At 42.4% G+C, this 27,250-nt stretch overlaps 1 protein-coding gene across 2 annotated transcripts in view; it reads left to right on the forward strand.

The window, feature by feature from the left end:
* Positions 1 to 27,250, forward strand: part of CHD6 (chromodomain helicase DNA binding protein 6) — a 161,523-nt gene that overhangs the window by 95,722 nt on the left and 38,551 nt on the right. For both annotated transcript variants that reach the window (XM_040981460.1, XM_040981461.1), the window contains exons 16-21: positions 669 to 879; positions 11,144 to 11,339; positions 22,181 to 22,345; positions 23,579 to 23,758; positions 24,781 to 24,891; positions 26,523 to 26,725. In XM_040981460.1, the coding sequence (XP_040837394.1) occupies positions 669 to 879; positions 11,144 to 11,339; positions 22,181 to 22,345; positions 23,579 to 23,758; positions 24,781 to 24,891; positions 26,523 to 26,725 (1,066 nt within the window). The remainder of the gene's footprint in view (positions 1 to 668; positions 880 to 11,143; positions 11,340 to 22,180; positions 22,346 to 23,578; positions 23,759 to 24,780; positions 24,892 to 26,522; positions 26,726 to 27,250) is intronic.

Genomic DNA, 27,250 nt, shown 5'->3' on the forward strand with positions numbered 1-27,250 from the left:
CACAGAGCCAATTTAACCTCTTCATCCGTCTGTCTGCACAGCCCCATACTCTGCCTGGCAGACAATGATCTCCCAAATCAGTCGCTGCTCTACTCATAGTCAAGCCATCTGGGGACAGGGCACTTTGTCACTTGGTTAAGCAGTGATATTGTTGCAATAAAATTAACACTGCAGATAAAGTAACAGCTAACCATTACTAATTAGAGGTGTTGGAAGTTTTCTTAACAATAAAGCTGAGAAACTTTTAAATCAGTATGTGTTGTGGATTCCCTGACAGCTGGTCTTCGTGGTTTGTTTTGGGTTTTTTGTTTGTTTCAAAACTTCTTGGGGAGTTTTCCTTGCTTGGGTGAGCCAGTTTAGAATACGGTTTCTTAAATCCTGAGTGTACGTGGTGTGGCTTGACAGGAAAGCACAGCACCCACATCCACCACAGAGCTCTGCACAGAACAGGGCTGCACCCCCCAGCATCCCCTCTGCAGCTGCTGGTCCTTGTCACAGCACGGAGCGCTGTGGCACATCAGCTGACTGGGTGGCTGGCTGGGAGCTTGACTTGTTGCTGCTGCCCAGCGTCTCAAGAGACTATCAGAAAGGGTCAGAAGGCACGCCGAGCGTAAAGTTGCAAGGATTGTATTTTGTCCAAGAAATAGTGTTGCTCCCTTCCTTTTCAGGGGCAGAGGAAAAAATTCTGGAAGATTTCCGAAAAACCCACAGCCCTGATGCCCCTGACTTCCAGCTCCAGGCCATGATTCAGGCAGCAGGAAAGCTGGTGCTGATTGATAAACTGCTCCCTAAGCTGATCGCTGGCGGCCACAAAGTTCTCATCTTCTCCCAGATGGTGCGCTGCCTGGATATCCTGGAGGATTACCTTATCCAGAGAAGGTGAGGCTCGTGCCAGAGTTCTTCCCTCTAACCCTGCGTGCTTCCCTTCTGTTTTGTTTTGTTTTTAATATGCCCGATATGGGATGCTAGACAAGAATTTAACCACTGGGCTATCATGCCAGGCCCAAGGAACCTCTTAAAAGATCGACTAAAATTCAGGATTCGTTTTTATGACAAAATATACAGTATGTGTATGACATTCTACTTTATGTTCTTATTCGTACTCCCAGAATTCTTTGGCTCCAATGCCCCTAACTCACACGGGTAAAAAGGCCAATGGGTTATTTGCATTTTGTGTGCGAATTACAGTTGTTACTTCATGTGCTGTGCCTTATGTCATAACCTGAAAGGGACAATTGAGATTTTTAAGATTTACTCTTTAAGAGGCCTTGCTGTGGTGTAAGTCACTGTTGCCTTTGACACCAGCATTCTATATGGTCACCAGTTCTCCTGGCTGCTCTGCTGCCTGTCCAGCTCCCTGCTAATGCACCTAGGAAAGCACCATAAAATGACTCAGGTGCTTGGGCCTCTTGCCACGCGTAAGGGAGAGTGGGATGAAACTCCACCTGACCCAGCCCGAAGCAGCCTGGCCGTTTGGGAGTGAATCAGCTGATGAAAGATCCGTCGGAATCTCCTTTCTGCAACTCTGCCTTCAAATCATTATATCTTAAAATACTTTTTAAGATCACAGAAGCTAACAGCCTAGGCATTACTAAGTTTTTTTAAAAAATCTTTTGTCTTCAAATAGTAAAATCATAACAAACTTGGGTATCTTGTGCCTTTATTATTGTTTGCCCTTTGAACTACATGCATTTTATAGAGAGTTCTAAAGGAAAAGAATGTGCTGGCATTTCATATTGCATAAATAATTCTTCAGAGCCTAATTAGACAGTGAAAGAATTCCTTAGACCTCTATAGAAATTTGTAATAAATACTTGAAGTGGTTTTTTTTGTTTGTTTGTTTGCTTGCTTTTGTGGAAAGCCACTATGAATAAATTAAAACCGGTAAAGCAGTTGCTAGTTAACTATTGGATAGAATCGAGTAAAAGCCAATTGCCAGAGCATTTGCTGTTTGTAAATACATTATCTTAATCTTCAAATAATATACAACTATTACATACGTAACAGACTTGATAAACGTAAGACTCTTCTTATGCTATTTTCCTTTACCATTTTGTGTTCAGGTTACTTAAACTGTGGAGTTTCTCTACATGTGGAAACCACTGCACAAATATCTGCTTTTTTTTTTCTGTATTTATTTTTAGTTGTATTATTGTTTGTTTAAACTGTGAAAATATTCTGTAGTCTCCATTGTAACTCATGTTCAAATTTAACATATCATGAAATCTTTATGTCCTGCGACAGAATTTTGCTGGCCTGTGGTACAGGTAATTCCCAGGTTCACACACTGGGATTCTTGCATAGGTATTTCTCTGTAGCCGTCGTGATTGTTTCCAGTCACTGAGATCAGTTCTAACGTACATTTTCTAAAACATTTGCTGCATGTTTCTAAGACACCGTCTAAAGAGTGCTTTATTTATGCGCCTGTCAACACCATGTGAGAATGCTCCTGTCTGTATTCTGAGATACACTGCTTCTGCTCTGTGAGCGTTACTGATTCAGTAAGCTGGATTGCTGCCGCTTACTTTATTTCCTGTTTCTGACTACTGATGAGTTTTTAAATAATTATCAGCTATTCCTCTTGACTGCTTATTCTTGTCCTCCCTTCATTTTCAGTTGCCTTTTTTTTTTTTTTTGCTGTTGTTTACTTATGAAACTTACTTCTTGATTTGAGAATATTTTGCACATCCTTTGCCAAGTGCTTTTGCCTTTCAGCTTTGGGTGTGGTTTTTGTTTATTTTTAGAAGTTCTAAATGTTACAGTAATCAAATCTCTGTTTTAAAGCAACTTTATTTATGTTTGAATTTAAGCTTGAATCCCTTGAAAGACTTCCCTCTCCTATCATCTGTGGGATCACTTGAATATTCTGAAGTCTTTTTTTTTTTGCTTGTTCTTCTTCTGTGTCTTCGTCACTCTAGTTGACACATTCATTATGGGTCCTATGGCTTTAGTGTTGCAATTGCTTTCCTCCTTTTCATTTCACTTGCACTTTGTAAAGAGCAAAATACGTACAGCTATATATCTTACTAATAATGCTGTTAGCTGTAACTGCCTGGTGTTTTTCTGCTTAGGATGGTCACTGTTGTCACTGTGGAAGACATGTGTTTAGTCATGTCTCACTGACCCTGGAACCAGCACATACACACCGGCCTGTTCTCCTGTCTTTGCGCTGTGTTACGTAATGCTTAGATTAGGTTAATGCTAACTTACAGCTCAACCTTGTAAACATGAGGCTTATTTTTTTTTTTCTTGTACAATTTTTACTTTTCCTTTAGCTAAAAGTTAACCTTTTATTTTACCTCTTTATATATATGTGTGTGTGTATGTGTTTTATATGTTTATATGTTTTATATATAATTAAGTTTATATGTATATGTAATATATATACTATATTATTATATATAATGACATATAAATGCATAATAAGTAAACACACATGTGATATTATGTATCTTTATATCAGTATAGATATAGATGCTTATTACAATTCATCTGCCAACTTGACCTTGGTTGTCTTGGCTCTGCTCTTCTCAGAACCAGGACTGCTCACCCTTGCCTGTTGTTCTCCCCCCCTGGTTAGTACACAGCTGACCCCTGGGATCGGTCTGCGTTTCATCATGCTGCCGTCTTCTTTTCCTCTTCAGTCAGATCTGTTGATGCTGGATTGTATGCTAGCCTCTTCTGGTAACTTCTGAGAAAAGATGAATGATGGGTAAAATTTGAGACCTTGTCTGAAAATGTTTTTAGTGTATTCTCAAAAAAAATCTCACTGTGCTGAGTACAAAGTAGATCTTTCCCATTGAAAATATAAGCTCCTTCAGTTCTGGGGAATTTTTTTGAATTTATCTTTCATGATTTCTTTTGTTTATTTCTTGTGCTGCTCCTGTCAGACCTTCCAGTTTCATCATCTGATTTTTCCCTCTTCTCAGTTTTCTGTATCATGGTAGAAACCTTTTATCTTCCAACTTGAACCTCTTTAGTTTTATCTTTCTATAATTAGATTTCTAACTTCCTAAAATATTCTTATGTGATTTTTCAGGTTTTTTTTTTTATTCTATTTACTTTATTTCATGAAGAGAAGGTTCCATGCCTTCTCTAATCTCTGAGGTTAAAATCTGATAGAATTGTTTTTTTTAATCTATCTTCTATTTTATCAGTCGTTTTTCTCTGTGTGTTTATGTCTTTTTCATGTAAGGAATTCTAAGTTGACTTTATTTCTTTCAGCACTTTAAAATATTAGTCCATTGGGACCAGTGTGATAGCTCAACTGGCTGATCCTCTGTATTGCAATGCCAGAATCCCATATGGGCATCAGTTCACGTCTCAACTGCTCCACTTCTAATCCAGCTCCCTGCTTACGGCCTAAGAAAGTAGTCAAGGATGGCCCAAAGCCTTGGGACCCTGAACCCATATGGGAAGCCTGGAAGAGTCTCCTGGTTTCGGATTGGCTTAGCTACAGCCATTGCGGTCATTTAGAAACTGACCCAGTAGATGGAAGATCTTTGTCTCTCTGTCTGTCTCTCTCTCTCCTCTCTATAGATCTACTTTTCCAAATGTATATTTGGAAAAATATATACTTAGATAAGTGAATATGTCATGTATGCTATGTATTTCCAAATATCTTTATTTGGAAAATATACTCATACATATGTGAATTAATATATATCATATGTATCATATTTCCCAAACATATGTGTTCTATAAAATTATATGTTATCTATAATATGAATATATTATTTGGAAATTTTAAAATATGAGCCCACTGCATTCTTGTCCCCATAGTTTCTGATGGAGAGTCCCACCATTGTTCAGACCAGACTGTTATTCCTTGGGGTTTATCAAAGCCTGTCTCTGCCCACACTCAGAATCAGGTTTTATTTTGGTTTTCAGCAGCTTGAAAGTTGTCTGGAATCCATTCTGCTTGGAGTTCCTGGAGCTTATTGAATTGTCAGTGTGTGCCTTTCATCCAATATGGGAAGCATTTGGTCATTAACTTTTTAATTTCCCTTTTTCTTTTTGTCCTATTCTTCTTTCTTGTGAAATACTGACTGCCTTTGTATTTCAAGACCTTTCAATCATGTCCCACAGGAGTGTGGGTTCTGTTTTGTTTTTAATTGAGTCTCTTCTTTTTTTGTATTATCTATCTTCAGGCTCACTCTATTTCTTTCTTGCTTATTTAGCCAACTCAATTTTATATTTTTAGTTTATTTATTTATCTATTGAGATTTAAAGGATGGTGTTGCATTCCCTAAATGACTGCAATATCCAGGGCTATGCCAGGCCAAAGCCAGGGGCCTGGAAATCCCTCTGAGTCTTCTACATGGGTGGCAGGGAGGGGTCCAGCTCATAAGATGATATCCAGCGTTTTCCCAGGTGACTTAGCAGGGAGCTAGATCAGAAGTGGAGCAATTAGGACTTGAACCAGTACTTACATGGAATGCCAGCAAAGGTGGTGACTTAACCCACTGTGCCACAGCACTGACCCACAATTCATGTTTTAAAGATTGTGTTTTTTTGTTTTTTGATTCTAAGATTTCCATTAGATCCCTCATTTACTTGTGTTTGGTTTCTCTGTTGGGATTTTCTGTATGCTCCTTGCATTGCTGTACTTCTTGAACATAGTTGTAACATCTGCTCTAACATTCGTGCCTGAATTGTAACATGAGAAACGTGGCATTTGCTGAGCATCTCTTTCCTTGGAAATAGGTCACATTTTCTTATTTCTTTGCACGTGTTACATGAATTGGAGTTTTTCTTTGGACATTGTGAATATTATGTTTGTAGAGATTCAGAGATTTTTTTTTTTAATATTTATTTTTATTGTAAACTCAGATATACAGAGAGGAGGTACAGAGAGGAAGATCTTCCGTTTGTTGATTCACTCCCCGGGTGGACACCAAAGCCAAAGTTGAGCCGATCCAAAGCCAGGAGCCCAGAGCCTTCCAGGTCTCCCACACGAGGCTTTGGGCCATCCTCAACTGCTTTCCCAGGCCACGAGCAGGGAGCTGAATGGGAAGCAGGGCTGCCACGCATAGAACCAGCATCCATGTAGGATCCCGGCACATACAAGGCGAGGACTTGAGCTACTAGGCTACCACGCCAGGCTCAAGATTTCGTACTTTTATATTTCTCTGAAGATGTTGGTAGGTTTTTCAATATGCTAAATTATTTGTTCCTTTAATTATTTGAACAGCAGACAAACACGTAGAGATATCCCATCTCCTGATTCACTCCAGCCAAGGTAAGGCCAGACCAAATCCTGGAACCCAGAATTAAAACTCCCACATAGGAGATAAGGATTCAGCTGCTCGAGCACCCCCTGCTGCTCTGCACTGTGCTCCTTAGCAGGAAGGTGGGAGCACAGAGCCAGATGTGCACATCTGAAGCAACCTGCCACTGTGCCGAGCACATGTTCCTGTTGGTATTGAGCAGGTTAGGTTTAAGGTGCACATTAGTTCAGATAATTTACTGTCCACACCAAGGAAGTAGGAGTCAGAGCTCAGCTGGCTTTGAGCAAAAGTAGCCCCGGAGTTTTGGGCTCTCTGTCTTGAGCTCTTTGTTGTGTGAAGATTTCTCCCCACTCCCTGGCAATCCCAATTTCCCTGGGCTGCTTCTCCCGGTGCCTGTCAGAAAATGATTTTTTTAATGGAGTTGTTACTGCCCTGCACTTCTGCTGCTGTATCCGAGGCCTTCCCCTCCCCAGAGTTTCCCTGCTCTTGTTAACTCTTTGTACTTTTATGGCTGTTTCTTCCTGCAGGGTTGGTGTGTCAGGACGTTTCCCCATCTGTACCAGAAGCAGAGCCTGTGTGTTTGAGATTAGGCTTTCTTCCTAGGTCCAGTGTCCTGGGCCATCAGACCTGGGTACTGCCAAACCTATTAGAAGCTCTAGAAATGTGAACCAAGCTTATTGAGTGGGTTCCACTCTCCATGAGTGAGCACAGGCTGAATGACTAGACCATTTTTAAAAAAAAAAAGATTTTTTTAATTGAAAAGTCAGATATACAGAGAAGAGGAGAGACATAGGATAATTTAATGTCTGTTGATTCACTCCCCAAGCGGCTGCAATGACCAGAGCTGCACCAGTCAGAAGCCAGGAGCCCAGAACTTCTTCTGGGTCTTTCACGTGGGTGCAGGATGCCAAGGCTTTGGGCTGTCCTCAACTGCTTTCCCAGGCCACAAGCAGAGGGCTGGATGGGAAGCAGGGCCTCGGGGATTAGAACCGGCGCCTGATAGGATCCTGGTGCACCCAAAGCGAGGACATCAGCTGCTGGGGACCATGCTGGGCCCTGGCTGGACCATTTTATTGGAGATCTCACAACATCAGTCTATTGGCTGTTTTCTTTCTTTATTTCTGCCTGGAGAGTGGAACCTTGATGGTACTTGGAGCTGAGTGAGAAGGAGAGAAATGCTGTCTCAAAATCTTTCTTACCTTGTACGTCCAACTTCTTCAGAGCTGATTGGCGATCCAGGGTTTGGTGCTTCACCAGACGTTCTGCTGGTTCCCCGTGTTTAAATCCTTTGCATCGTTACTTGAAGGATGTCCGCCGCCACCAGGTTCTGACCCATCTACCTATTGTGTCTCTCCTGGGATTCTGCTTTCTTCAAATCAGATGCCAGTTGGCTTTCTTTACAACTTCCACAATTTTATCACTTCTTTGCTGTTTGTGCATTTAGTAGAAGATTGCGTTATATCTCTTTAAAAAAAAATTTTTACTAAAGATTTTAGGAGATCGTAGAATTAAATGTAGATATTAATTCTTAATCTTTCACTGAATTTCTTTGATTTTTTAAATTCAGTCTTTAGGCCTTGTGTAATTTTTTAACAGTATTAGTGAAAATCTTAAGTTTCTTTTAGGTAGTCCCAGGTTTTTACTTATAGATAGTCTATATTTTCTTCCATTCATATAAAATAGCTGTTTATGGAATATACTGAGTTATTGTATATGTGGATTTAGCTTTTATATTCTTTTGGTCAAATTTTCTACACCCTTGCTCATGTATTATTTTGATGAACTTCAGAATTATTCTTTAAACCATCTCTGACCATTCCAAGCCCATAACTCAAGAAAAATATATGTGTATGTTTATATATACACTTATGTGTGTATGTATATATGTAATATGTAGATGTGCTTGTATGTGCATTGTATATAAGCATGCATTTGCACTTATATACAATAAGATTGTTATTGACTTCGCATAATTGAAGAACATATTGTTGATTACATTTGGATCTTTTGTAAAGTGTCTGCCTGCTGCTAGAAACTCTTTAGTTGTTAGAGATGCCGGAGTGAACAAATACACCATGGCTGCTGGTCTCATGTGGCTTCTCCTGTGTATTTCATAGAGGACTTAAGCCTAAGGATTTTATATTTTTTGTAGATATTTTGAATGGATTTTTAAAAATCCTCTTTGTATTTTCCAGCTGGTTATTGCTGGGAGACAAAAAGGTTGTTCATTTTCCATCAGGCGTTCTGAGGTCAGTTTTTCTTCTGCCAAAAAATGTGTGGCCTCTTGCCTCGTGGCCAGTCACACGGGGTTTTCCAGAGCACCACCTGCTTCTCATTGATGCTTGACAGTGACTCTGAATTACAGCTTGATGAGCCACATCAACCCCTAGGGATCCTGTTCAAGGTATCCTTCTAGTCAGAGGGTTAATTGCTGTGCTGAAAGTCACTGTGGAAAATTTTACGATGTCAATTTTTTTTCCTTCCAGATCCACTCATTCTCAAGATTTTCTTTGTTCTTGAGCCTCTTTCTGGCTGTGCCTTTGGATTTGCTCTTGTTTAATTTCATGCTGGACTCATACAGGAATGAGCACAGCTGAGTGACCTGGCTCACAAGCGACGGGAGGAGCAAGGAGTGATGTGAAAGACCTAAAATAGTTCTAAGTTAGTTTCATGTTCTTTGGAAGCACTCTTTCAAAGCCCAACAAGCAATAGCAATGAAAATTATTGTCCCAGGCATCCTGCTTCACGTCCTAAAGGCTGTTGGATTAGAGCCGGCAAAGCGCTGTGATCTAATTTTACCGGATTTATTTTTCCCACTAGATGACACGGCTAAACTGTATCATCACTACTTATTGATTTCTTCCTTCCATTAAGGCCGTGCTGTTCCCCTGCCTCGCTGTGATGCATGGGCATGTAGCTCTTCTCTAATGACTCAGAGGAGCTTGCAGAGAGCATCCAGTCTTCTGTACTGAAGCATTAATGGTTCACAAGAGGATGGACGAGGGGGGGATGCAGTGGTTAGTGCTTGATAGAGTCTTGGCCCTGCCTTCTTGCTGCACATCCCATCTCTTCTGGGACGTGACAACACTGCTGAACTCTCACGAGGAACCAGATGCAGATCCTCAGAACACTGATCGAGCCAATCATTTTGGTGCCTGGTTATGGATACTCTTACAGTTTTTAGGGAAACCTTTCTGTCGTAATGCATTGAAATGTGTGGTACTCTGTGAAAATTATAAATCACATGAATCTAGATTCATTATTAGCTAATTGAGTGAGATATTTTGTGTGTCTTTGCAAATTTCCTCACTGCCTCATGAGATTGCTGTGAGAATTAGATGTCGTGGTGCACATTAAGCATGTACATGGTGCGTGTCACAGAACTGACACTAATGAGCTCATTACTAGTATTGTATGGTTACTAAAGATAATTATAACATCTGTAAAACACAGGTCTCTAATCCTTTCAGGGTGTTTCAATAAGCAAAATCACTGCCCATTTCACTGGACACTAATTTCCATATAACATTTTTTGAATAAGTTAAAAGAGAAAGCAGAAGAACCACAACTGTAATGCCATGTGTGGTTGCACCATGACTTTTTTAAAAAGTAGCATTTCCAGGTTCATTCCTTTGCTTGGTGCCTGCACCTTTTAGACCCAAGTTGGTCAGCCTTCTTAACAGCCGCATTGTCTTTACATGGATTCTCCCTTTTTCCAAGAAAGACAGGATTATAATGCCAAACTTGGGCTTCAGCGCCTCCCTTCACACTTTTTTACACCTTGAGCATCTGCCCCAGTCCCTTACCCTTCATTTGTCTCCTTTTAGATATCTGCGTTTCCAAATCCAAAGCTACTGGGACAGTATTGGGGTGGGATACCTGGTCTTGGGATGATCTGGTCCTTTTGTCACAAGGTTCCTACTACCTGTACTTAGCCAACCCATTTTTGTTTACGAGTTCAAACTGATCCCCGAGTAACTTCCCCTTGTTATTAATTTGCTTTCAGAAGGTTAAAAAAAGAAACTGTGCTACTGTTTGTTACCCCTGCGTTAACTGTGTTAAGCTCCATCGCAGAGCTCATCTCTGTTTTCTCCTGAAGGACATCAGTAATGGGCCCACAAAACACTTTCGTTTCTTACCCTTTCTTGCCTTGACCCTCACCATGCTGTCCTTCTTGTTTCTTCATTATCCGCATAGATGTGTGCCTTCCACACAACATTCAGCTCTATTTTCTCATTTGATTTTCCTGTAAATTGTATGCAGTACCACCAAAGCCCTTTAAAAACCCTTCTTGTGATTCATGCCGGCTTGGTTGACTTGGCAATGCACTGCCTAGAAGAGCTTGCTTTTTGTCTATAAACTTGGAGGTTTTGTCATGTACCTCAGAAAATTTAAGGAATTTTCAGGCTAGAAGTGCCCAGCCCAGGCATTTAAAAAAAAAAAAAAAGACTGCCCACAGTCTCGTCTCCTGTCACCCAGAAGCTGCTGGAAACTGCTGTGAACGTGGAACTGCTGTGTCTGCGGTTGGAAGTCTTATTTGCTTTTCCTGGTGTAAAGATTAGATTCAGTAGATTCAGTACAAAAACAATCAAGGAGATACTCGGACATAAATTTCTTGGGCAATAGCTGTGAATATTTTTTATTTATAATTCTTCTAGTCCTAGATTTTGGCTTTTATTTTTTTTTTTTTTAAGTTTTTAGTTTTTTGTTCCTTTTGGGAGGGTCATTTTTGCGGTGCAGTTTTAACTGTTTGCTCTATTGCATATGTAGGGGGCGGGGTGCCTTTACACTTTTATCGTTTGGAATTTAGCAGTTAGGGATTTAAGGCTGTTGGTCAACAGCTTCCTGCTTTGTGTGCTGTTCTCCACTGACATGATTAACACCTGGGCTTTCATTCGTTTGGGTCCCCTCAGATACACCTATGAGCGAATTGATGGGCGAGTACGGGGAAACCTGCGCCAGGCAGCCATCGACCGGTTCTGTAAGCCAGACTCAGACCGCTTTGTCTTTCTTCTGTGCACCAGAGCGGGAGGCCTGGGGATCAATCTCACAGCTGCTGATACCTGCATCATATTTGATTCTGACTGGAACCCACAAAATGACTTGCAGGTAACCATCGGGATAATTACTGTTTACGTTAGCCACTCCTAAATCCCACAACATCCTAGCAGGGCCTGTGCAAGTGTGTGCCATGCTGCAGGCCGTGGTGTCAGCCAGGTGACAAGCGTTGGGCCTCTGTGGAACCAAATGAAAAGTGAAAGTCAGCCCTTCTTATAGAGAAGAGTCACTCCTCTCGTTTTAAATTGAATGTGTCACATATTTCCAAATAAAGGATAAAGCTGCTATTTATTATTATCTTCAGACATGAGGAAAATATTAAGCAGGGCTAATTCTTAATATACAGATTGGTTCTGGTATTTTCATGTTTAGTGTTTGTTAGAGGGTCATTTGTCACACAGAGTACATAAGTAAACATGGAGAGGTGAGAGTTTCCTGGTTAGTGGGACAGCAGCCTCACTGTCCCCAGTCTGTTAGCCAGGGATGCAGTTTGTTAACAGCTTCTATGTGCCTGGCTAAGTGTGGCTACAGATTCTGTTTTCTCACTTGAAATAACAAGTGGCTTTAAAAGGTCACTGCAAAGATTGGCATTAATATGGTACAAAAATCTAGCATAACCAGCAAGAAAATAACACATCCCTTGTTTGGAGTCTTTCATCAACCTTGCTTCAGAGTTAAAAACAGTGCCATTCTACCCAGGTTGGACACTGAGTCAGCCAGAAAGACTCTAACTTGCCAAGAAGACTATTTAGAACATAGTTTATATCTGCTATTCATGACTAACTGCATAGTAAGTACTATATCTTGCATATTCCTTGACAGTAGGATTGTTTGTGGTTGGAAGGGGTGAGCAGATGGCTCCGGATCTTTCTCGTAATACAGGAGATCGATCACAAAAGACGTTTGGAGGCTGCTGTTGCACAAAATTCAAGAGGAACCCTAGGGGATATTATAAAGGAAAAGATGAGAGTAATGGAAGCCCAGCTGATGGGGATCTGGGCTTCTTCCCTTCTCCTTTATCTTGTTCCTTCAGTTTCTAAATAACCCTTGGTTTAAAGAAAGCAGTCCACTAGTTGAAAATCAGAACTTTAAATTGTTAGGTCAGTGACAGTTGGCTGAAACTTAGAGAAAATACAGTGAATCATCAGGAAGCAGATTGTGTGATACTGTGTTCACTATCCAACTTCAAAGAAAGTCACAGATCATGAACAGCTTACCATGAATCCTTTCTGCTAGTGTAGGGAACTTTGGGTCAAAGATGAGTTGCAAGATAGGATGAGTAGCCAGTTCTTAAAGGAGTAACATATACTCAACACTAAAAATAGATTAAACAAAACCTAGTATTTGGTCAGCTCATTGTCAACGTTCTGGTTAGAATAATGATGTAGATTACTTTTGGCCTACCACCTATTTCTTTATTTTTGTTGGAATATAGCACAACCTCAAATTTGTATCATCTGAGATTGCTTTCATGTTACAATGACGGAAGACCTGATTAAGAGACTGTATAACCTACAACATCTAAAATATTTACTGCCCTTTACAGATGTTTCCCAACCCCCAAAACATGATTTCTTAAGCTCTTGCCAGCTGTGAGGCTCTGTGCTGCTTTTGGTGCCTCCCTGACTGTGAACGTGGTATCAGAGAGAACAGTGCTCAAAGAAACCAGAGATGAAGCAACTGCTTTGAAGTGATGTGAGCTGGACATGACTGAGCGGGCATCAGGAGTGAAAAGGAAGGATGGGCTGGCATTCGGTGGCCAGTCAGGACCACAGTCAGAGCTTCAGAATCACCATGCTTTATCTGGCTAAAATCTTTAACATGACCCATTGAATAGGTACAATGCCCAGAAATGGAGAGGATGAGAATGTTGAATCCTGATTAATGATGAAACAGATGAAGTTACCTGAGGTGATTGAGTTAGATGTGTGGTGAGCAGGTTAGGTGGGAGAAGTGATGCAGGAAGCCTATGTGCTGCTGGGGAACTGGCAAGAGGTGAATTAAGGGATAGCTTCGAGGTCCACACTATAATTGGTTAGAAGTCAGTTTCTGAACTTTCTCAGATGTTCCTCCTGAGTGAAGTCAAGGACCAGCACTAGCGATGATCCAGGGTAGATGCTTCAAAGCATGGACACAGGAGAAGGTTATGAGCAAGGGAGTTGATGGTGATGGCAGCTCCAGGTCAGGACCAGTTTGCATTCTTCAACTCACAGTCTTGCTTTTCTGTTCTGATTTACTGACTTTCTGGGGTGGCCAGGTGAATGAGTTGGTTAATTATTAAAATGGTATAGCTGAGAGGGAATTACCCTTATTTTTCCAAATGTCAAACCAGACTGAGTAGAAATGAGAGAATTGGGAAATGTACAGTAATTTTAGAACATGGAGCCACATCAGTGCTTATTGGGGGATGGGAGGGGAAGGATCAAATTCTGAGCCTTCTACAGTGAAGCAAAATTGTTGCTTACTTGTTTAGTGTGGTAAGAGCACTAGCGAGCTGGAGACTGCACACAGACCAATCCACACTCAGCCCTTGGCATTTGCCCTTGCAGCAGGTCCTGCAAATATAAGGTAGGAGAGGAAATCTGGAGACTGGGACCTTGAGGCCATCCTGCAATTCTCAAGTCAGCAGGTAAATCAACCACAAAAACTGGTGAAGTAAGATCCTGACAAAGGAAACTCAACCAGATCCTTCCCCAATACTGTTCGTTGGAGGTTGGTCATGTTACTCACATACAATTACTCACGTATGTGCTTCTCTCTCTCTCTTTCTCTCTCTCTCTATCATTTAGTGGAAGTTCTCAGTCACCTACATTTCTTTAGGATTATTACTGTTGAGAGATGGGTTTAGTTGTTGGATATTTATCTAGGAGTGGACTGTGGCACTTACTGCCCAGTGGGGAAACATCTGGACCACATTATGAGGACAGTCTCTAGAAGTCTGAGGCAAGCTGGCAGGATCTGGGACAGGCTGTGCTTGTCCCCAGTGTCTGTTTCAGAACATCCTGATTCTCCACTGACCAACTCAAGAGTCTCGCGAGTGATTGCAGGGAGTCGGGCTCAGCTGGCATGGCCTGAGACCCAAGGTGGGTCTGTGACAAGCTAGCTTTGCTACTGAACTGCAGATCTCTGTCTTCTGAGAGTCAGAAGACAACATTACTTTCTGCTTTTTCGTTGTTAGCAAAGATCCATTCAGCCCTCTGTTGTGATCATTTTTGCTGTAGTTTCCATGCTTTGTGGATAGAATTGGAAGTTGGGGACCTGCTGGAGATGATTTATTTAAGCTTCATCAGTTAGTCACAGATGCTTGCTTACATTTTCTCCATGAAATCCGAGAAGTTTAGTAGTCTTCCTCTTTCATGGCTAGGTATAAACCAGTTATGAAACAAACTCAGAAATGCAATGCAGGCTTAAAAGCATCATCTTCAGTAAATTGTGAAAGCAAATTATCTGTTACAGTCCTGCTTCTGGTCAGGATCCCAAGCTTCCAGAGCCTCCTGCAAATGCATGCATATCCCTGTGTTAACCTCAGCCAACCAGAACTGCCCACAGCCACATGCAGAGCAGTGGCTGCCCTGGTGAGCCACCAGCAACAGAGGGAAGACTCTAGCGTGTCTCAGGAGACAAGGAGTAAGGGATCCAGCCTACGCTCATTCCTTGTCACATGTTGTGTTGGCCAAGTCCCTCCTATGGGATAGTGAAAGGAAAGGGGATAAAGGGATGTGGCTATATAGGTACTGCTTATCTACCCACCTCTTTCTGCCTGGCATCACTTTCCGCTTCCCAAAACCTCCAAAGGTACAAACTTATTAGGATCCAGGGTAGGAACAAGGCACTACTTAGGAATATTAAAAGATTAAAGTTACTACTTCAAGATCTCAGCAATATAATTATATTATCTTGCTGTAAGAGGGAAGGCAATTTCTTTGGTCCCCAGAGTAGGACGGTCTTACCAAGAGATAACAAATGTAAAAAATTCAAGGGTGTGAATTCATCTTTTGTACCTTCATTTAGAAGACAGAAGCTGCAATTTCATGCTGGTATTTCAGCAGCAGTAGGTGTTGTGTAGGTTTTATTTAAAAATTAGTAAAAATAGTGACAGCAGCCTGTGAGAGAAGACAAAAAGGAAGAACTGGTTTCCTCTCTGTCACTATTAGAAGGAAGCCGATTTGCTGCTAGTCCTGAGAGCAAACTGTGACCTGGGAATAGCAAGGGGTTGGGCCTCCCTCGGAGAGGCTGTCAGTGTCTGCCTGTTTCAGTACTTCATGATACCTCTGCTTCTTATTCTTGGAAGGGCTTTTTGCAACTTGAGGCTAGAGTTACTAGCATTGAACAGGGTTCAGGATAACAGCGACCCATGTAACAGTGCAGGCCCATGTCCTTCCTGTTGCTGGGTGTTTTAAGGCAGAATGCAGAAACTGTGGGAGCAGATATCCTAGCCAGGAGCATAGCCACAAGATAGCAGACCTGCTGGAAGGGAGGAGACAGTCCAGCCTGAGGAGAAAGAGCCCTCATCAAGCTTTCAGGGGCCTGCCATGCTGCTCCCAGGGCAGGGGGACTCTTCACCCCTTCCTCTGCTACCACCAAGTTGCTAGCACCACTGGCTTCCTAACAGTATGTCTGCATGAGCTGGGAAGATTGTACCTGTTGGGCTTTCTTTGCTATAACCAGTAAGAATTTGTAAAGGTATGCATATGTGCTCCAGTCTCCAGTCTGTATTCAGTGGAACATCTGTTGAACACCAAGATTTGCCAGGCATGATTTAAAGTACTGGAATTGTGGCACAGCAGGTTACATCCCCTATTGGAGTGTTAATTCCAGTTCCGAGTGCTTTGCCTCTAATCCAGCTTCCTGCTAATGTGCCTGGGAAGCTAGTGGAAGATGACCCAAATACCTGGACCCTGGGCACCCATGTGGGCAACCCTTGCCAGGAACCATTTGGGTAGTGAACTAGCAGGTGGAAGACCTGTCTCTGTGGGTCTCTTCCTTCTCCCTGTCACTCTGCCTTCCAAATAAGTAAATCCTTAAAGTTCTAGAGACACAACCAGTGAGCTAGACTGACAGCCATGAAGCGTTCATTTTCATGAGATAAGCAGCCAGTAAACAAGGAATAAATAAGATAGTTACACAAATACTTGTTTAAATGAAAGTTAGATGGGTTAAGAGTGATGGGAATTAGGTGCTCTGGTTTCAGTAGAACAGTCTGGGAGAGCTGCTTAAAACCACTGGTCCCAGATAAAAGGAGTTGAGTTTGAGGGCTCTCTTTGCAGTGTGTTCTTTTTTTAACTACCTTCTTCCTGCCTCCCAGAAAGCACTCTCTCCTCATTTACTGAATTCATCTCCTTCCCGTTTTCAGTCAGTTCTTAGCTGACCACTGGCTGGTTTATTGAACCCGATACACCGTGGTAGGTCCTGAGAAAACCGAAGTGTCCAATACTTCCATTTGGTCTGCTGGTCTAGTCACACAGTATAAACAGTACAATAGGAAGATCAGCTCACAAGTAGTATAGAGGAAGCAAGATTGTGATGGGCGTTGTGTACCATGAATTTAATTCTCACATGGTTATAACACAAGGATGTTTTCTTCGTCTTAAGGGGGGAAGTGCAGGTCCAGAGAACGGCCCTGTAGCATCACCAGAGTCCCAGGTTCTGCAGTCTTTGTGCTCTACCATCCTTTGATCCACCTCAGGCAGGAAAGAATAAGAGAGAGAGACCTTTTACAGGATGCCTGCTGCAGGAAGGCAGAAATCCCTGTACCCTGGTAAATTTCACTGCCCAGGACTGTTACCACTCTCAGATGGCTGGGAGTGGTTTCAGATGAACACGTTGCCATCATACACATAAGTCAAGTTTCTGGTAGTGAACAAGAAAAGGAATATGGATCCGTGAAGGCAATTATTAGTGACTGTTGTGCTCGTCCACCAGACTTTGCTCTGAACTCTTCTTCAGCTCTCTTTGAATCGTATGAGCCAGAAAAGAGATCAGTATCAGTACTTGACGGTCATGTATTGATACTGCCCTGTAGGTCCCATATAGTGTATTATGTATCTGGGTTATTTTCTCTATTTGCCAGTTATTCATCAGATCTTCCAAAAATAGAGTTGGCACCACTAAAGGTACTGAAAAAGGACCAGCAACTGATTGTAATAATGGAAGACTGATTGAATAAGCTATAATATATTCATCTTGAGAAAAATAATAAGGAATTATCTCCAGGATTGGAATCATCTCCTGCTTTGGAAGCATCCCCTGGATATGTATATAGTTCAGGGAGAAAATAAGATAGAAGAGCTGTGCAGTGTGCTAGCATCCACTCAGAATGGCTGTGTGTGTCTCCTTCCCTCTCCTCAACCAGGAGAAGATTAAAATCAAGACACCTGATTTAAAAATTATTATCTATAACATCAGGGACCTGGGATGGGTGGGAGACTGGGTGGGGCTTCTCCCTTTTTCCTCCCCCTTTTCCCCAGGTACGGGAAAAAAAAAATGTGGAAATAATACTCTTACCCACCTTCCTGGAGCCTTTGAACCTTTGTGCCCTAATTAACTATGTAAAGATTGTCAAAAATAAAAAAAATTATTACCTATAGAGAGAGAGCATGCCTTCTTACTTCTGTAGCCTTGCTCATGGGGTGAAGGTGATATCTTCCAGGTTTTTCTACCACAAAGTGGTCACTTTTACCTTAGAAATTAATGTATTTCTTTTGAGTAGGTACTTTGAGACTTTCTCTCTCATATATATATATATATATATATATATCCTGTTTTTCATCGTACTTTGACCTATTGATTTTAGCATGTCTCAGTGGTTCTTGCCCTCAGTAATCATTATCTTGATGTTTGGCTAATAGTAATTTCTGTCTCCATAATTTCTTCTGCATTTATTCATAGAAATTTTATGAAGAACATTTATATCAATGTGGGGTGGTAGAATATCTTATTATCCGTTATACTCATCATTTATTTTGTTTTCAGATTGTTGGAATGGTCATGGGTGGCTCCTGTGTCCATCCCACATGTTCTCATAGTTTGAGCACTACTTTGCTTCCTGGCTCCAGAAGCTGTTCCGTCCATGTTGCCTTTTTCCTGCCACAACCTTGGAATTCTTCTTCCAAGGATCCTTTTATTTCTTTTGTTCGATAGTGTCATGTTGAAACCAAGACGACTGCTACAGGAGTATAATAGCTCTTAGCCTTCTGTGTAGGCAGGACTGGGAAATAGGGATATGCAGAAACACTCACACCACATATCCATATTTTTCCTATACCTGCTGTCCATAGCGAGGTTTATGGTTTCAGTCGAACACCACAGGGTTCAATCCCAAGCACAGACAGACACACTTTATCATTTCTTCCAAGTTCCCGTAAATCAGTTATTCCCGCAATCCAGGATCATCCATTGTATTCAGCTGTCATCTCTTTAGTTTGCTTTACTGTACGTAGGTTCCTCAATCTTTTTTTTTTTTTTTTTTTAATTTCTTGAATGACTTTTAAAGTTTCTGAGAAGTAGCTGGTTGGGGCCGGCACTGAGGCAAAGTTGTTACATGCAATGTCAGCATTGAGTGTGAGCACCATTTCATGTCCCAGCTGCTCCACTTCACTTCAGCTCCTCGCTAAGAGCCTGGGAAAAGCAGCCAAAGATGGCCCACGTTTTTGGCCCCTGCTATCCACGTGGGAAACCTCAATGGATCTCTTGGTTCCTGGCTTCAACTTGGCACATCCCTGGCCATTGTGCCCCACCAGATGAAAAAAAAAATCTGTTTGCCCCCCGTAAGAAAAGAAACAAAATGAAGCAAAACTGGTCAGTAGTGCTATAGTTTGTCTTTTCCTTTGGGCTGACCGTGTGTCCTCAGGGTCGGGTTCACATTTAGTGCTGCCACAGAGTGGATGAATGTTCACTGTGATCATTAGTTAAGTGGTGCCTGTGATTTTTCTCTCATTTTTCTCTCATTTTTTCCCTTGATATTGACTGATTTTCTGAGAACTACATTGAGACTATGTGTCATCAGTCTTACCCACTAACTATAGTTTCCATTGATAATTTTTGCTTACGTAGTCATTATTTGCATTGCTATAAGGTGATGATTTGTCTAACTTATTACTTGTTAATGCATCTTTTTTTTTAAAGTTGACAAATGTTATAAGGAAGTGTTTTTCCTTTTCTCCTTTTTGCCATTATGAACTCCCAGGTCTTTTGTTCAGTGGTTTATATCGTATCTGTTACTATCTTTACTTTAATGCTTACATGAGATATTTTACAAAATTTACAGAAAACAAAATTAAAGGCCAAAATTATTATGGTGCAGAAAGCTTTGAAATCCATCTGTATTTTTTTTTTAATCTAATACGCACTTTTCTTGACTTCTTTGAAGTATCTTCATGCTTTCCTAGAATTAGCTAGTGAAAAAAGTATTCTGGTTATATTTTCCTGTATCTCTGTCCCTTTTTGAGGATATCCTTCCATTTGACGCAGTTTCAGTTGACGCTGTGCTTTCTCACCCTCAGCCCTGCCTGCGATCAGCGATTTCTCTAGCATACCTTGGCTCTGTTTTGAGGGGACTGATATTTAGAAACAAGATCTAGGAATTAGGTATGTTCATCACTGCCGTGATGACATTTCTTCCTCATTTCAAACTCTTTGTCAGTGGACATGGCTAGAATGCATGAATATGCACACAGAATCTAAATATACACAAATGCATACACCTGTGCATTTATTTGTGCAAGTGTACACACATGCGTGTGTAAGTATACATACCCATGTCTCTGTAACTGTCTGTGAGTGTGTGTTTATATACACATTCACACTTGGGCCTAGCCATGAATTACTGTTGATTCCTGCAGTGTACTCGTAACACCACAGGGTTCATTCTGATTCCCCCCTCTGCATATTTGTACTTCATTCTGTAGTGAAAGCCTTATTACCCCCAGTATTCATATGCATTTACTCAGCCCTAGATTACAAAGAAAGTAATTTTGGTATCACTGAATGCTGACACTGCAAAAAAGAAATTTACTTTCATGTATGTATTTAAAACTGTAATTTGATTATGCATGCTTAGTGAGGCATGTAATCCGAAATGGTGGCAGTGGTGAGACAAAAGTCTTAACTTGTTTCAGTAACTATGTCCCGGCTGGATTGCAGTGGAATTGTTTTTTCTGAGACTGTTATGTATATTCATGGTGAGCCCTCCTTATCTGAAAAGCTGAAGCACTCTGTGGAGGTGTTTGAGCATCAACACAGCACTCAAAATGTTTTAAAGTGGGAGGAGGGCACAGCGGATGGGGTCAGAGTAGTGATGCAGCTAGTTAAGCCACCGCTTACAACACTGACATCATGTATCAGAGAGGCTAGTTCAGTTTCTGGCAAGTTGGCTTTCAATCCAGCTTCCTGCCAATGTGCCTATAAGGCAGCAGGAGATGGCCCACCCATCCGTGTGGGAGGCCAGGTTTCTAGCTTCAGCCTAACCCAGACCTGGCTGTTGTAGCCACTTAAGGTAGTAAACCAAGAGATGGAAGCTATCTTCCCTTTCCTTTCCCTGCTGTCAGGCTGCCTTTCAAATAAACAGATAAATCTTTTAAAATAAAGTTTCAGATTTGAAAACATTTGTACTTCAAATTGGGAATACTAAAGTGGTACAATTTACACAAATCCTGAAGTCTGAAAAACTCATAAAGGTCTTAAATGTTTCCAGTGAGAGATAATCTGTAGTAAGGTACATATCAAATGAGAACAGTATCTATGTAATTGAGTTCTGAGCTTACATACAGTTAAGAGAAACACAGGTGTGAGGTTGATGGAGTTTTTAAAAAGCAAAAATACAATGTAACCTCATAATGTATTTATCCTATATATGCATGTAGTTGCATGCACTGTGTAACACAAACACTTATATTTGCTCACCAAGTGGTCTAAAGACAGTGGTCAGCCTGATTATAGCTGCAGTCATCCTTAGAGTATTCAGATGGTTGTCTGGGTACCATTTCCTTGTCCCTGCATGCTGTTCATTTAGCCAATCTGACTTGAAAGAGGAAGGTAGGGTGAGCTCTTGCCACACCATGAGGACCGTAGCTCTGGTCCTACCTACGACCTTACTACACAGGGAGCCCAGAGTCTGTTGCTGCCACTGCCTGGCAGCCTGACTCATGAGCTGCTTTGGGAAATGCCAACTTTCCATTGGATCTAAGAAAGTGAGAGTAGAACCCAGGTTCTCCTGGCCCTGAGAACCTGATGGTTTAAGATATGAAATTTTAGGGCACTTATTTCCAGCAAGGAAGTAACCCTGTTGTCCAGGTGACAAGCAGTGCTTGAGCCCAACCCAAGGAACTCAAGGAACTCCTCCTCTAGTCCCAGGCTTCTGCCCCTTTTCCCATCTGTTCTTTCCACTGGTTCCTCTTCTGTCTAGATACTACCAGGCCTCCCAGTCCTGGGATCACTGTACTGTGTTAGAGGAATTCTGGTGTGGTTTTCAGCTATGAGGTTAGGGAAGGATACAGGTAGGGCAGGGATAGAGACCTCTCTATCCAGTGATTGTCACACTAGATGGGTTCCTGGTAACAGGCTTAGCCTCGTCCTTTCTCTGGCTGCTTTCAAACCCATACCACTGTCCTCTGAGCCAGGGACCCCAGAACTTACTGTTCTGGACTCGAAGGTTACAGCAAGACTGTGATCACACTCCGTACTGTCCTCTGCCAGAAAGGTCCAGGTCTCCAACAGTACTTGCAGGCCTCCTGTACGTAGAGTGGCCATTGACATTTGGGTGGGTTCTGAAGTCAGTCCCCTGACTCGTAACTGTGAGAGCTGGCCGCTCCCCACAGAGCATTTAAACACTTGCCTATTCTCGAGTTGTTACTGTGTGACGTGATGACATGATGTGTGACCTTCCTGCTTCCCAGGCTCAGGCCCGCTGTCACCGTATAGGCCAGAGCAAAGCTGTGAAGGTGTATCGCCTCATCACCCGGAACTCCTATGAGCGGGAAATGTTTGACAAGGCCAGCCTAAAGCTGGGTCTGGACAAGGCTGTGCTCCAGGACATCAACCGAAAGGGCAGCACCAACGGAGTGAGTGTGAAGACCTGGGGATATCTGTGACACTGCCTGGCCCTCTTTGCATTCTTCCTCCTCACAGCTCACTCAGGGCTCATTTCGCCTTGTTGACTCACCCACACAGTAGAGGATAGTTCAGGGCTGGGTGTGCTGCACTTTGTAGAAGCTAGGGAAGGAAACTCTGAAGGAGCGGTTATGTAGTTAGATTGCCCAGAATGCAGTCACCTTTCCATAAATAAGGAGAATCCAGCAGATTGTAACACTCTAAACAGTGTAAAATTATGTATTGTTGTGTTTTGTTTTATGCTGCAGAGTTGGAGTTTCTCAGAGATTTCACTGGATCAATTTTATCTATGTGCTGCAAGGCCCCTAATCGTGCTTGGTGCATTAAAGATATTCAGTGCATAATGGTCAGTGAATAAATGATTAAGTTAACAGCTTGCAATATGAGCTGTTAAATTCTTTTTTTCCCTCTAGTGAGGGTAAAGAATGCAGCTGAAACTCTTTAATTCTTTTTAAAATATAGGCAAACGGAACAGGCGATCTCCTTAATCTCTGGGTTTACAACATCAAAGATTGAGAATTAAAGTTTCCTAAACGAGTTGTCTTTAGTCCAGATGTCCTGGATATTTAGCTATGCGTGTGTTGCTCAGTTGTTCTTCAAGTTACCCATGCTGGGAGTCATGAAATTCCTTCTTGCGGTTGATAATAAAGAGAACCAGATTCTTAATTTGAACCAGGAAAGGGTGTTTTGGACCTCATTTCCTGTTTTGAAAAAGCGGTTGAGAAGATCACAGTTGGCACAATATCCTTTTTGTAGTTTAGAAATTACATCATTTCCAATATTAATATATTTATCTAATAATAAATAAGACATTATTCTTCTACTTGTTTGGTACATCTGGAGGCTTTTAAATATACAGGCTCAAACTAAAATATAAAGAAAATGTCAAATATATCCGCTTCAGTGGTACAATTTTAATGGCTTGTGACACTTGATAATAACCAACATCTTAAAGAATGCTGGGGCCCTTGGAGCACATGCTGGGCCTTCTCCCAGGGCTCCCTGTGGAGGTCTGCCTGCTTCCCTTCCCCAGCATGCCTTTGGTTTCGCGGTCCATGCCGTTTGTTCTTCAGACATGTGCAGTCAGTGGAGAAACTGTGTGCTGAATCACGGAGGCCCGATTTGAGGCTGTTTTTCTCCTGTGCATTTTCCACTTTGTGAGTAGCCTTTGGTGACCTGTCCAGGTACAGCAGCTCTCAAAAATGGAGGTGGAAGACTTGCTCCGGAAAGGTGCTTATGGAGCTTTGATGGACGAGGAGGACGAAGGCTCCAAGTTCTGTGAGGAGGACATAGACCAGATCCTGCAAAGAAGAACTCACACTATCACCATCCAGTCTGAGGGGAAAGGGTCCACTTTTGCCAAGGTACAAGACTACCTCTCTAGACACACCATTGAGAGTGGGAGGAAAAATAAAATTATTCTTCTGTTCTCATCAGCAAGATTTCCCCAAATGATCTAGCTGCACATGACTTGAAAAATACAGGTCCTTGGAGAAAGTCTGCTCAGTAAGGCAGAGGCCGTAGGAAGTGCTTCCCCACAGCCCCAAAGCCAGCTTTAAAGAGGGGACCCAAGGCAGGCAGGATAAACTTCCTTTGCAGTTTGTTGCATTCACCATTCGCAAGGACTGCCCTGAAACCTCTGAATTTTGGTGAGATCTCTTGCATGTTGATTCACACTGTTTCTTCAGTAGAAGACCTTTTGCTCAACAGGGAGGATAGGGGCAGTGTACACCTCACGTGTTTGTGTTCTGCCCAGCCAGTGCGTTTTCTATAGCACAAATTTGGTAACCGTTGAACTGAAAGAAAAATTGAATCTAGAAAAGTTTTTGAGAAAAACTAGCCCTTTACAGAGAACTAGATACCTTATATAGCCTTTGTCTTGTATGGTTTGTTTTCCTGCTTCCAAATGTTTTAAAGATGTATTTGCTTATTTGAAAGGCATACTTATGGAAATATAGATAAATAAAGATATAAATAAAGATAGAGAGAAATCTTCTATCCCTGGATAATTCCTCAAATGGCCACAATGGCCAAAAAACCCTGGAATCCCTTGGGGTTATCTTCCACTGCTTTTCCCAGGTGCTAACAGAGAGCTAGATGAGAAGTGGAGCAGCCAGGACTTGAACTGGCACCCATATAGTGTGCCATGATCTCAGGCAGCAACTCAATCCACTGGACCAAAATGCTAGCCAACCCCCTCCTTCCAAGTCTCAAAACACAAGCCCGCGGGCCAGCGCTGTTACAGGGCAGAAACTCCGAGGGGTTTGAATTTGGAGTGTAGATGGTTAACGCACTTGGGTTTCTGGTGTGTATGGAGTTACAGGGTTGTTTTATTAGTTTGCACAGTGTTCAAGTACAGCTTACTGACTCTTTGTCTTTTTCACAGGCTAGCTTTGTAGCTTCAGGAAACAGAACAGACATTTCTTTAGATGATCCCAATTTTTGGCAGAAATGGGCTAAAATAGCTGAACTGGACACTGAAGCCAAGAATGAAAAGGTACCGCCTAAGACTATTTTATTCCACTGAACATTTCACTGGTATTTTAGACGCCTGGAAATTCCCACCTGGCTCATCTTGCTATTAACACCTGAGTCTTGGTTCTTGAATGAAATGGTGTTTGTGATACATGTTATATACGCCTGGCACATACACAGCATTTAGTGCATGTTAACTGTTGTCATTATTAAGTGACCTAATGATACATAAATGTGCTGGACACAAAGAAAATATAGTGAATGCGGTCAGAGCTTGAACAAGCCAGACAGGTCAAGTTGTCCTTCCTGAGCCAACATTCAATCCCTGGCAACCAACTACTTTACGTCTGTTTCAGCACTACCTGTGAAAGAAACTTCACCTGTCACTGATGATAGGAAGAGGCAAAGAGCATGTCAGGAAAGCTTGTTGGCTTTACCCCATTGTTTCAGTGTCTCAAGCTTTCCTGTTTCTGAACATTAAAAACAAACAGAAAAAAAAAAAAATACCAGTGGGCTTCGGGTAAAACTGGAGTGTGCCTTTGAGCAAGATGCCTGACCTCCCTGAGACAGGGAAAAGAACATGGACAAGGCTGCGCCAGAGGCTGCAAGGTGCCATTTGTGAATGACACTAGGACCAGTGCTAGCTCACTGCAGGCAGCCCTTCAAGGTGGGTCTGCACCGGGAAGAACTCAAGAGACAAGTTAAAGCCCAGCACCTGTGGCACCTCCAAATGTTGCTAAATCCAGCCTCTCTTGCCCAAGTAGCAGTGTTGTTTTTCCTGTTTTAAGAAGATTCTTGCAACACTCCCCTACCCCGCTTAGTAACCTGTCTTGAGTGTTTTAAAGCGTCACAGTCAAGAAGTCCTTCTGTGTGCCAGGCAGTGGGTGAGAGGCGGGGCATCGCGAGCTCTGGCTCTGCAGGCATTAAGCAGCAGCTGGAGCATTGCAAGGTGGGAAGCGAAGTAACTGCAGTAGGGATATCATTAGAAATCAGTTGTCTGGGCTCCGTGGGAGTAGTCGGGACTCTAGGGTGCCTTTTGAAGGAGGCATAAGGAGAAGGGATAAGAACACTAGAAAAGAAGCAGTGAATGTGGCCAGGGGAGCCGCTAGAATGAATAAGGTTACTGAGCAAGGGATTGTATTGTCAGCAAAAAGCAAAAGGTTGGTGGATAGTCCCAGCAGAAGGCAGATAATGAAGCAGCAGGCATGCATGTTTGTCTTCAGAAAGTTGCTGAGCAGATGGAATTTTCTGACCCATGTGGCCCCAGAGCAGACTGCTGCCTACATGCTGGGCAGAACAGCTGGGACTTCCCAACCCAGTCTTTCTTGGCAAGAGCAAATTGTCATTTGGGCATGGGGGGCTTTGCTTGACCATACTCCTGTTAGGGTGACTGCAGGAACAGCAGATGGTGGTAGGAGGCACTGGGGGTCAGGCAACATGCCAGCTTGAGCAAGTTCCAGAGAATCCCCCTGCTTGTCCTGTGGTCGCGGAGGCAGCACATAAGCTACATAGACCTTTCCTGCTGAAGGGTGAGACAGAGGTGTGGTTCTTTCCCGTCTGTGTCCTGGAGAGTGGCAACAGGGTGTGTTTGTACGCCGTGATGGGAGTGAAGAAAAGAGGTGCCTTCTCCTCAGCAGTCCTCTCCATTTGTAGGAAAGCTTAGTGATCGACCGCCCTCGTGTGAGAAAGCAGACCAAACACTACAACTCGTTTGAGGAGGATGAGCTCATGGAGTTCTCAGAGCTAGACAGTGACTCGGATGAAAGGCCAACGAGATCCAGGCGCCTCAATGACAAAGCCAGGCGCTACCTCCGAGCCGAGTGCTTCCGGGTGGAGAAGAACCTGCTCATCTTTGGGTGGGTATTAACTCCACTTGGTTCTGTGTTTTTCTCTGCCTCTTTGTTTTTCAGTTCCTGAGATTTGTCCAGTGTGTCTCTCCAATCCCCTCTAGAATTCCTGGCACTGGAGAGAACTGAGCACTCTGCCCAGAACCCCCTCAGCCATAGCAGACATGCCCTGGTTTCCTCATATGCTTGGTTACAGCAAATCTCTGGCATGAATTTGTTTCCTAGGACTGATTTCCTGCTTTTTCTCCCCTGTGAATATGTAAGGAGCCAGCACAACAGATGTTTCAGTCAAGGCATGATGCTTACACGGCTCTGGCTCTGGTAAAGACACAAGTTTCAACATTTGTTGAGCTCACCATCGCTTTTTTGAATCCTGCAACTGGATTCTGTTTTACTTCTAAATGTGTCCCTTGCTTCCAGTGGTTTAATCCCCCACTTTTGGTGTTCTAGCCACATGAAGCTCTTGCAATCCAGGGTCCGGGTCACCTTAGTGACATTTGTTGTTACGACAGTCATGTGGTCCTCAGAAGCCTT

This window comes from Ochotona curzoniae, unplaced genomic scaffold (genome assembly GCF_017591425.1).
Source record: "Ochotona curzoniae isolate NIBS_2020 unplaced genomic scaffold, NIBS_Ocur_1.0 contig_3520, whole genome shotgun sequence".
Classification (NCBI taxonomy): domain Eukaryota; kingdom Metazoa; phylum Chordata; class Mammalia; order Lagomorpha; family Ochotonidae; genus Ochotona; species Ochotona curzoniae.